Source organism: Lolium rigidum, chromosome 5 (genome assembly GCF_022539505.1).
Source record: "Lolium rigidum isolate FL_2022 chromosome 5, APGP_CSIRO_Lrig_0.1, whole genome shotgun sequence".
In the NCBI taxonomy this organism is placed as follows: Eukaryota; Viridiplantae; Streptophyta; class Magnoliopsida; order Poales; family Poaceae; genus Lolium; species Lolium rigidum.
This window is the reverse complement of record NC_061512.1, coordinates 188833883-188845743: the sequence shown is the minus strand read 5'-3', so window position 1 is coordinate 188845743 and position 11861 is coordinate 188833883. Positions and strand designations below refer to the sequence as shown.

Here is an 11861-nt window from a genome sequence, read left to right as displayed (position 1 = left end):
TTCTCCTCGTCGTCCCACGTCGCGGCGGCCGTCTCCTCCCCGCGCGCCACCGCGCCATGGCAGCTCTCCACCTACTCCTCCCGCCTCACATCCTCTCCGGTCACGGCCCCCCTCCCCTCCTCCGCCTCCACAAGAAACCGAGCCCCCTCCTCCACCTGCTCCCGCGCGCGGCCGTCGCAGCCACAGGGGCATCAGCCGCGGGGTCGGCACTTTCCGCGCCCTCCGACGCCGCGCTGCAGAACTTCCGCCGCTGGCTCTCCACCCACGGCGCGGACACGGGCGCGGCGGCTCCGGCGGCCGTGCCCGAGGGCCTGGGCCTCGTGGCGGCGCGGGGCCTGCCCCGCGGCGAGGTCGTCGCCGAGGTGCCCAAGAAGCTCTGGATGGACGCCGACGCCGTCGCCGCCTCCGACATCGGCCGCGTGTGCGGCGGCGCGGGCGACCTCCGCCCCTGGGTATCCGTGTCCCTGCTCATCCTCCGGGAGGCCGCGCGCGGAGCGGACTCGCTCTGGGCGCCCTACCTCGCCATCCTCCCGCGCCACACCGACTCCACCATCTTCTGGTGAGGTGGCGCTGACCTCTCTGACTATCTCTCTCCATGTATTCGATGAAATGCTCTTTTGCTGCTGCTTCTGCACGGCCTCGTGTATATTGCGTGTTCTGATGCTTTCGAGTGGTCGGCTTCGTGCCTCCAGTGCAGGTCAGAAGAAGAGCTCTTGGAGATACAAGGTGAGCGTGCAATGCAAAATTATTCCATGAATTATCTGTAGATATTCGAACCTCTCTGAATTATTATGTCCCCTGTTTGCAGGAACACAACTATTGAGCACAACAATGGGCGTGAAAGAGTATGTGCAGAGCGAGTTCGATAATGTTGAAGCTCAGATCATAGCCCCGAATAAGGATCTTTTCCCTGGTACCATAACATGTGATGACTTCCTTTGGGCATTTGGAGTACTGAGATCAAGAGTTTTTCCAGAGCTCCGTGGAGACAAGCTTGCTCTCATACCGTTTGCTGATCTGGTAAGACGATCTTCCATCACAAAACACACCAACATGGTCTGATGTTGCTAATACTTTTTTTTTTTTTTGCGAATGCTGATGTTGCTAATCCAAAAAACCTCCAGGCCAACTCCCATTATTCCAATAGTCATTCGTGTAATTTTGGAGATTAAGTTGCCATGCTAACAGTTTCTACTTAATATTTCCCGATAGAGACTGCTTTCATGTGTCTTTAATCTTTCAATGCGTAATACACCTGAAATTTGGAATGCATCCAGTTCTAATCATGTTGGTGCTTTATCAAATCAGATAAATCACAGTGGCGATATTACCTCAAAAGAGCCCTGTTGGGAGATCAAAGGAAAGGGTTTCCTGGGCAGGGATGTCGTGTTCTCTTTGCGGACGCCACTGGAAGTTAAATCTGGGGAACAGGTGCGCATGAACTTCCCATATTTAGTTAACTAAATGCCCTCAAAATGTATGTTTCATAACCAACATTTTAATGATCTCAACTGAGTAAGCTAAGATATGTGCTACTTATACAAAGAAATATACCTTGACAGGTATACGTTCAGTATGACCTGGACAAGAGTAATGCTGAATTGGCACTTGACTATGGGTTCACTGAATGGAACTCGTCAAGGGACTCGTATACTCTGACGCTGGAGATCTCTGAATCTGATCCATTCTATGGAGACAAGCTTGACATTGCAGAGTTAAACGGAATGGGGGAGACTGCATACTTCGATATTGTTCTTGGCGAATCTCTTCCTCCTCAAATGATTCCATACCTGCGATTACTTTGTCTTGGGGGAACAGATGCATTTCTCCTGGAAGCTCTCTTCAGAAATAAAGTTTGGGAGCACCTTGAACTTCCTGTGAGTCGTGATAACGAGGAATCAATATGCCAAGTTATCCAAAAGGCCTGCAAATCTGCCCTTGCTGCCTATCACACCACAATAGAAGAGGTGAGTCTAGTCAGCCTACTAAAAGAATGTTATTCGCTTCATCTTATTTGTTGGTTATTTCCTAATTAGTCTAATAAAACATGCATGCATATTCAGGATGAAGAACTACTCGAAAGAGAAGATTTGCAATCAAGACATCTAATCGCCATTGAGGTGAGGATTGGTGAAAAGAAAGTACTACAACAAATCAATGATATTTTTAAGGAGAGGGAGCAAGAATTAGATGACCTTGAGTACTACCAGGAAAGGAGGCTCAAGGATCTTGGTTTTCTTGGTGACAATGGTGAAATTATCTTCTGGGAGTCCTAGAGACAGTTTTTGTAACATGCCATTTTGAAATACTAGACTAATGAAAAAGAGATGGATTCACTCATAATCCATCCGTTCCAAATTAAGTGTCGCAACTTTATCTAGATACAGATGTATCTACAACTAAAATGCTTCTAGATACATCCATATCTAGACAAATCTACGACACTTATTTTAAAACAGAAGTAGTAGTTAACAAGCACTAGCTCAGTGCCAAGACTTGCGAGTGCGCAGCCAGCCCACCCGGGTTCGAGTCCCAAGGGGACCGAATTAAACGGGATGTTATCTAGCGCATATAAATCCGCTGCTGGAGAGGTCTCATCATCTATCTAACAACGTATAGCCAAGGGAGGGAATCTTCCCCGTTGGTCAACGTTTTTGTAGTTAACAAGCACGGTTAAAAACCAACCTTTGTGCCATAATCAATAAATTATGTAGAAACAGAAATAAAATCACCATTATCATAATTCTATCAGGTGCATAACCTGGTTAATAATTGCATAAATACAAACAAAGCATCTTCACATCTTGCATTCTCGCTTGTGGCAACAAATTACTATCAGCAGCAAAGTTGTACAGTTATCTACTAATGTGATATGGATCATAAATGTTAATCATAAACCTAGTTTAACATGTGCTGCATACTTCCTTGAACATCTCTACTCCAAGCTCACCTACCTCAGAGCACAAGCAGAATGATATAGCAACCAGAACAAAAGCGGTTTAGCATGCTTAGGTCATAATCTTGACATTTGCAACAGTTAGGCTTCAAATTACATGTTTGTTCATCACAATCATCTTCTTTTAGATAAAGCGTCCATAATCTTCAGCAGCTCTTGTTAATCAGCATGTCACCGACACATTCCATAGGGGACAGGACTTGCCTTATCTTCAAGGAGACAAAATTCCTGCTGCTCACTGTGAAAATCACGTTTAGGTCTACTCGGATATCTCCGAGCGTCTTTCTTGTTTGATATATATAGAAGGTTTTGTCCAAGGGCTTACAGGGAATACGTGAGAGAAACATATACAATACAGACTCCATCTACAATACGGCTAAACCATATGTCTAACACCCTCCCCTAATCACAACTTACTCTTCAAAGCTTCCAGCAGGAAGGGGCTTTGTAAAACTATCTGCCATTTGATCCTTGGAAGGAATAAATCGAATCTCTAATTGCTTCTTCATTACTCGTTCTCTCACAAAGTGAAAATCTATCTCAATATGCTTTGCTCTTGCATGAAACACTGGATTTGCTGATAAATACGTCGCTCCCATATTATCACACCACAAACATGGTGTTTGAGATATTTTCACTCCAAGTTCCTGAAGAAAAGATTGTATCCAAATAATCTCAGCTGTAGCATTAGCCACTGATTTGTACTCTGCATCATTACTGGACCTAGAAACTGTAGCCTGCTTCTTTGCACTCCAGGAGATTAAATTTGGTCCAAAGTACACTGCAAAACCTCCGGTGGACCGACGATCATCTACACAACCTGCCCAGTCTGCATCTGAGAAAGCACTAACCAAAGTAGATATGGACTTCATGAATGTGATTCCAAGTCCAACTGTGTGCTTAACATACCTCAAGATGCGCTTGGCAGCAGTCCAATGCAGAGTAGTGGGAGCATGCAAATACTGACACACTTTATTGACATCATAAGAGAGATCAGGTCCGGTGAGGGCATGGGCGGCGGCAGGTGTATGCAGGTGTATGCAATTGAATACCCATGATTTGGGCAGAAAAAAAATTAAGTACAGGGATTGAGGGATATGTGGCCCGTTAGCCCAACCCAACCTCAGCCCAACCCAACCTCACGCTGTGTTCTCAGTCACGATTCGTTCGCACGAAGGCACGAACAGAGCACACACACACACACACTCACGCAGTCACGAGAGAAGAGACGGGCGGGCGGCGGCAACCCTAGCTCGATTCCGGTCGAGCCAAGCGGAGGCGGCGGCGGGCCGGCGGCGTGGCACGACGCGGCTACCAACAGCGGGCGGCGGCCGGCGAACCAGCAACCGCGGCGCGGAGGATGGCCACCGGCGATTCGGCGACACGATGTCCAGCAAGAGCCACGGCAAGGGAAAGGTAATATTTAGACTTCATTTTCTCTCTATTTCTTCAGATTTCGGTTTAGATTTAGCCTTTAGGCCTTGTTTTAGAATATTGCTGCTAGATGCACATTTAGTTGCTAGTTTTAGGATATTGCTGCTAGATGCAAGTTCCTAATTTGAGTAATTTCCTCAAATTTCATTTGTTTCATTTGTAATGTAGATGAAAAAGAAAAGTGCTGCTGATAGTACCATATTTACAATGTGGGGAAAAGCTTCAAAAGCAAAAAAGATTGATGAAAGATCAACACCTAGTCAGCCCGAGAGTAGTTTGCAATTGGTTCTATTTCAAGCATCGGATGCAGGACTTGAACCGGAGAGCAGCGGCGCAAACCCAGTCCCAATTATGGTAGATAATGAAGAAATTGATGAAGATGATGATGAACCAACACAAGCTGATTTGGGGGCACTTGAACATGATCCTGGGAAGCGAATTCCCATCTCAAGGTATGATGTGAATGATCAAGATAGAGTGAGGAGGAGATACATTGAACTGGGGCCATGTCAACCAAAGAACCATAAGTTCAAGGTTACAAATAAAAGTGGATGGATCGTCGCTTTTGCCATTCTTGGTTTAAAGAATTTCCATGGATTGAGTATAGTGTAGAAAAAGAAGCGGCTTTCTGCTTTGTTTGCTACTTGTTCAAGGATAGAACAAAAAGTCCGGGTGGAGATTCATTTGTAAAGAATGGGTTTAGGAACTGGAACATGAAAAAGAGATTGCTGAAACATGAAGGTCAGGTTAGTAGTGCTCATTGTGAAGCTCAAGAGAAATACGATATGTTCACTACACCGTTCGCATCAATCCGGGAGTCTCTTGCTGCGAACACCTCCCAATACAAGGCTTTGTATCTTAAGCGTTTGACATGGACACTCAAGTGTTTGAGATTTCTATTGCGTCAAGGCTTGGCATTTAGAGGACATGATGAAAGTGAGGACTCAGTCAATAAAGGGAATTTCCTTGAGCTTTTAAATTGGCTAGCAGGAAATTTCGAAGAGGTTGACAAGGTGGTTCTGAACAATGCTCCACATAACTGCAAGATGATTCACCATGATGTACAACAAGAGCGGATAAAATATTGTGCACAAGAGACTACAAAACGAGTCATTGAAGAGCTTGATGGTGGTCAGTTTGCCATACTTGCAGATGAGTCTAGTGATGTGTATCAGAATGAACAGCTGGCTGTTTGTTTGCGTTTTGTTGATAAGAAAGGAAGGGCAGTTGTCAGATTTCTTGGTGTTGTTCATGTTGAAGATACTATCTCTTTGACACTTAAGTCTGCAATTCAGCAAATGCTAATGAAGTACAATCTGACCTTTGCAATGGTGCGTGGGCAAGGATACGATGGAGCTAGCAACATGAAAGGTAATGCTAATGGCCCGAAAAACTGATCATGGATGAGTCTCCTTCAGCCTACTATGTTCATTGTTTTGCCCATCAACTACAACTAACTCTGGTTGCTTGTTGCTAAGGAGAGTGGTGATTGTACTTGGTTCTTTCAACAACTTGCAAACTTGTTAAATGTTCTTGGCATGTCTTGCAAGAAGATGAGGATGCTTCGGATTGCTCAAGCCGAAGAACCTGATAGCTGCATTGGATTTGGAAGAAGTGGAAAGCAGTGGACTCAGGCGTAATCGGAAATGGGTTTGGGAAGGCCATGTGACACACGCTGGGGCTCTCACTTCAGAACTGTGAACCGTGTCCTATCAAATTATGCTGCAATAAAACGAGTCCTTAGGAAGATTGGAGACGAATACCATGGCGCAGAGGCTCAAGCGGCTCTAACTGTGGAGACATCCTTTGTGTCATTTGAGTTTGTTTTCATGGCACACTTGATGCAGGAAATCTTTGGATACACAGATGATTTGAGCAGAGCTTTGCAAATGAAAGAGCAAGATATAGTTCATGCTATTGAGCTAGTTGATTGCACAAAGTTTTACTTGCAGGCATTGAGGTCTGATCCTGGATGGGATGATTTTCTTGTGACGGTAACATCTTTCTGTACAAAGCATAGGGTCAAAGTTGTTGATATGAATGCTCGTTACTATCCAGTTGGGCGACCTAGAAGAGTTGGTATCCATAACGGTGCAGATAATTACCATCGCTTCCATGTTGATATGTGACATAGGCATCCCAAATGGACCTGCCGAAGATAGTACCCGGGGTTTACTAAAGGCCCACTACCCGAAGAATAAGAAGATTCGGAAGCCCAAGATATTATTAAGGAAAGCTAGAGTTGTAATAGGAAGCGTTATTTGTAATCTTGCGGGATGAGTTAGAAACCGTCCCGGACTCTGTAACTTGTATAACATGAATCCCTCGGCTCCGCCTCCTATATAAAGGGGGAGTCGAGGGACGAGGAAAGCATCGAATCATTGTTTACAAACCCTAGTTTTCATAATCGTCGAGTACTTTCCGGCTGAAACCTTCGAGATCTACTTGCCCTCTACTTCTAACTAAACCCTAGCCTACAATCCATAGGCATTGATAAGTTAATACCTTGTCAATATGTATGTGAGTGTCATTGATAGATAGATTTCTGAGCTGAATGGCAGATTTGATGAGGTAAACACTGAGCTACTTACTTGCATGGCAGCATTCTGTCCACTTCGTGCATTTGCTGCCTATGATAAAAAGAAGTTGGTTAATCTTGCTTCAAAGTTTTATGCTACTGATTTCTCAAGTGATGAACTAGCAAGACTTCCCTGGCAATTAGACATGTATATTTGTCATGTGCGCAGAGATGGAAGGTTTACAAACTTGAAGAGTATAATTGAACTTTCAGCTATGCTTGTGGAGACAAACAAACATCAACAATACTTTCTTGTTTACAAGCTTCTTAAGTTGGTACTGATTTTGCCGGTAGCTACTGCTAGTGTTGAAAGGGTATTCTCCTCAATGAACTATGTGAAGAATAAGCTAAGGAACAAAATGAGTGATGAATATTTGAACAATGCTTTGGTTACATTTGTTGAGAGAGATTTCTTGATCAAGTGAAGGATGAAGATGTCATCAAAATCTTCCAACAAGGCGATCGCAGAGTTACATGGTAATAGGATCAATTATTCTATCAAGAAAAGGTACTGCTTGTATGCCTCAATGCAAATGTTTAGTTGTATTTATTGATAATTACTATGGATTTATGGTTTTATGAACTTATCTAGTGCTGTTATTTGACTGAAATATTGCTGGTACTAGTGAATCTGTGGCCATATGTCATATATATATGCTATATAGCTTTTATTTTGTTCACATTGAGCTTTGAGCTTTTTTTGGGGAGGGAAATGAATACCCTTCACCCAATTCCTGGAGCCGCCGTTGGGTGAGGGTAAGATACTGCAAGGCACCTACCATCCTTCTATACTTTGTACTGTCATCACGACCCAGTAGCTCTCCTTCATGAGCTGTGATTTTTTCTGAGGATGAGAGGGGTGTATGTGATCCTTTACAATCTACCATACCAACACGTGCAAGAACATCTTGCACATACTTTGTTTTACTTAGTACCAACCGATCATCAGTCTTATGAACCTCCATACTGAGAAAGTAGTGCAAGTCACCTAGATATTTCAATGCAAACTCCTTTCATAAATCCTTCAGTAGTGCATCTGTTGCAGCTTGAGAAGAACTGGCAACGATGATATCACCAACATAAATAAGTATGAAGATAGTAACAGATGACTTGCGATAGATGAACAAGGACGTGTCAGATTTTGAAGCAACAAACCCGAGAGATATCAGCTGCGAACTCAGTCGAGAATACCATGCTCGAGGTGCTTGTTTCAGTCCATATAACGCTTTGTCAAGTTTACAGACATAATCTGGCTTGTGTTTATCTTCATAGCCTGGTGGTTGTTTCATGCAGACCTCCTCTTCCAGAACACCATGCAGAAACGCGTTGTTGACATCTAACTGTCGCAAACTCCATCCCCTTGAAATAACAACAGATAAAACAAGTCGAATAGTAGCAATTTTAACAACTGGACTGAAGGTATCCTCGTAATCAATACAATAACACGTTGCTTGAACCCTTTGGCTACCAACCTAGCCTTGTATCTATCAATGGAGCCATCCGACTTTCTCTTGACCTTGTAAATCCAACGGCAGTCAATAATATTAGTCCCATGTCGTGGTGGAACGAGCTTCCAAGTTTTATTCACCATAAGAGCACCATATTCCGCATCCATAGCTTCTTTCCAATTTGTACTAGCAAGTGCATCATCGAGAGTGGCAGGTTCTTCGACAGATGCGAACAAAATCCAGCGAACAATTCCTCTTGACACGTGTGTACTCGGACGAGGCAAAGGCACCACATGCTCCACATGAGAGTTTGCATGCAGGCGAGCCGTAGAGGATCCAGGGGCCCTGACGCTGGCAGCGGCAGAATCTTCTTCAGAATCTGCATGTGAGGAACTCGGCGCAGAGGATCTGGTGGTCTGCGGTGCGGCCGATTGAGAGGCAGATGTACGAGCTGCAGAGTGAGCCGGCGTAGAAGATACACCCGTGGTCCCGGCGGTGGCAGAAGGCACGGGGCTCACGCGTGGCTTGGTCCATCCCGACAAGGCTGGCAGACCGTGCATGGGACAGGGGAGGCTGATCCGAGGCGAATCTTGCGCTCGATCCCGAGGAAGATGGCGTCAGTGAATCTGCTCCATGTCTCGTGGTGATGTCTTCTTCTTCAAATATGTTTTCAGCATTCTGTTCACTGTTTTCAGCAGAATTCTCACCAAATTGCACCATCATGCTGGCAGAGCAACACAAGAAGGACTAGAGGCAGGCTTAGTAGGAACATTAGTCATGTATGTATCATCAATAAATTCATCCCCTTGTTCAGGATTACGGAGGGACGGTGGAAGTAGAAGGATCTCTTGGCGAAGTACGGCCCTGACATTTGGGTGAAGTGATTGGAAGGGAAACACAGTCTCATCAAACACGACGTCACGAGAAATATAAACACGTCTAGAAGACACCTCAAGGCATTTGACCCCCTTGTGAAGCGAACTATATCCAAGGAAAACACACTGTGTAGAGCGGAATGCTAACTTGCGTTTATTTTATGGGCGAAGGTTAGGCCAACATGCTCATCCAAAGACATGGAAAGAGGAGTTGGTGTGTAGGAGACGATGCATAGAGGTTTCATTGTTGATGGTGCGACTGAGGAGCATATTAATGAGGTAAGTGGTTGTCAGAAACTCCCCGTCCCAGAATTTGAGAGGCATATGTGCATTACCAAGAAGGGATAAACCTACTTCAACTATATGACGATGCTTTCGCTCAGCGGAGCCATTTTGTTGATGTGCATGGGGGCAGGAGACATGATGAGCAATACCTTGTGTTTGGAAAAAGTTGTTAAGTTTGACATATTCACCTCCCCAATCTGACTAAATGATAAGGATTTTCTTGTCAAATTTGCGCTCAACTACCTTTTAGAAATTGATAAAGACATTGAACACGTCAGACTTATTTTTGAGAAGGTAGATCCATGTAAATTTACTATAATCATCAATAATAAAGCTTACATAGTAGTCGTGTCTACCAACAGAAGTAGTGGCAGGACCCCATACATCAGAGAAAACTAATTGTAGGGGGTTGTAGATACACCTGTGGAAACTGGATATGGAAGCTGATGACTCTTAGCTCACTGACATGAATCACAAACTAGCTCTATGGTGGAATCCCTAATACAAGGTAATTTATTCTTGCTAATAATTTGGCTAACTATAGTAGATGAAGGATGACCAAGACGACTATGCCACTTTGTGTGTGATGGCTTGGCGGTGACAAAAGCATGCTTCTGAAACTGGGAAGATGACAGCAAGGATGATATAAGAGGATAAATCCCGCAAACACATCTCCCTTTATGAATTATTTTCCGTGTGACCTGATCCTTAATCAAAAAATAGAAAGGATTGAACTCTGTGAAAACTATGTTATCATATGTAAAGTTGTTATCATATGTAAAGCGATGAACGGAGAAAAGATTTTTGGAAGCATGAGGTACATGGAGGATATTGCGAAGATGAAAATTCTGAACAGGGTGACGAATTATTGATGACCAACATGACTAATATCCATACCTTGCCCGTTGGCGGTGTTAACCTTGTCATAACATCTGTAGTTGTCGCAAACGGTCAAGTTGTTGAGTTCACTTGTAATGTGGTGGGTAACACCGGTGTCTCCATACCAGTTGGTATCCACACCATAGGAGGCCGCGTTGACCTCCTTGTCTTCATAGGATTCACAGTCTTCATCAAAACGCCGCCAATAATCTGTGGGGGGTGACCCTCTTTGTTGCATATCTGACACGTGACATCCACCCAAGGTGTGGTGCGACATCAGCCACGTCCACGACCATGCCCTCCTCCTAGTGGTGCGTGTCCTCCTCCTCTGCCTTGGCCGTAGGGCCGATCTTCTAGACGCTCATCACGGCGGTCAGGACGTCGATCATCACGATGGTCACCATGAGTGCCACGACATCCACTGCTGAACGTGCGAGAGCGCTGCTGTCTGTTGGCGAGATTTGCTGATGTCTCAAACTCTCAAGCTGGCAGTCCCTGTAGCATGAGTTGACGTTCATCATAGGCATGGATGTGGACGTATAGATCACTGAGAGATATGGGCACGGTGGCCACGCCAAGGGCAGCGACCAAGGAGTTGTAATCTGCGCCCAAGCCGGCAAGGATGAAGGAAACATGTTCATCTTCAGGGACAGGTTTCCCGACGACGGCGAGTTCGTCAGCAATGTGTTGCATCTGAGTGAGGAACTCTGAGGTAGTTTTGTCGAGTTTCTTCGTATTCGCAAGGGCAACCCGGAGATTGGTAATCTTGGATTGACTCACAGAGGTGAACATCACTGGTAGAAAAACAGGCTTCCGGTGAGCCCCATAAGTCGCGAAGCTGTAGGAACCGCGACTAATGGGACCTTTAGTCGCGGTTCGGGAGGCGAACCGCGACCAAAGGCCTGGGCCCGTGGCGCTCGGTGGCCAGCCGGTGCACGTGGGGGGCTAGTCGCGGTTGCCAGGCCAACCGCGACTAAAGGTGCCCGAGGGCCTTTAGTCGCGGTTAGCCAGGGCCAACCGGGACTAAAGCCCCTCCCCTATATATACCCATCCAGACAGCCAACACTTAGCCATTTGGAGCCATTCTCTTCACAAACTTCACAAGTGGGTGTTAGGTTTGCTTTTGGTTCCTCTTATGCACATAAGGTGTTTGATGAAATGCCCCAAGAGCATGAAACAAACATGATATGAAGTGTTGGAGCCACACTTGAGCTTTCTCATTTATTTTTTCCTCCTCGATCGCGGTTAGCAACTTGAACCTTTGATGTGTCGTCGTTGATAAAATATGCATGTGTGTGTAGTTCATTATTTAATTTATATTGTTTGTAGCTAGTTAGTTTAACAAATGCATGATGGTTAATTATATATTTTATATTATAATAATGCAGATGAATCGACAATGGATG

At 44.9% G+C, this 11861-nt stretch overlaps 1 protein-coding gene across 1 annotated transcript; it reads left to right on the top strand.

The window, feature by feature from the left end:
* The first annotated feature begins 15 nt into the window (after positions 1-15).
* LOC124655076 (fructose-bisphosphate aldolase-lysine N-methyltransferase, chloroplastic-like) lies at positions 16-2362 on the top strand. Its single transcript, XM_047194043.1, has 6 exons — positions 16-559; positions 698-726; positions 809-1020; positions 1309-1431; positions 1563-1967; positions 2064-2362. The coding sequence occupies exons 1-6, from the start codon at positions 57-59 to the stop codon at positions 2274-2276; spliced, it is 1485 nt and encodes a 494-aa protein (XP_047049999.1). The 5' UTR covers positions 16-56; the 3' UTR covers positions 2277-2362.
* Positions 2363-11861: the final 9499 nt, after the last annotated feature.

Excerpts from the sequence above, each read along its gene's own strand:
- LOC124655076 (XM_047194043.1), top strand. The coding sequence starts at position 57 with ATGGCAGCTCTCCACCTACTCCTCCCGCCTCACATCCTCTCCGGTCAC. Across the intron at positions 1,021-1,308 it reads TCATACCGTTTGCTGATCTG|ATAAATCACAGTGGCGATAT; the intron begins GTAAGACGATCT and ends TTATCAAATCAG. Across the intron at positions 1,432-1,562 it reads AAGTTAAATCTGGGGAACAG|GTATACGTTCAGTATGACCT; the intron begins GTGCGCATGAAC and ends ATACCTTGACAG.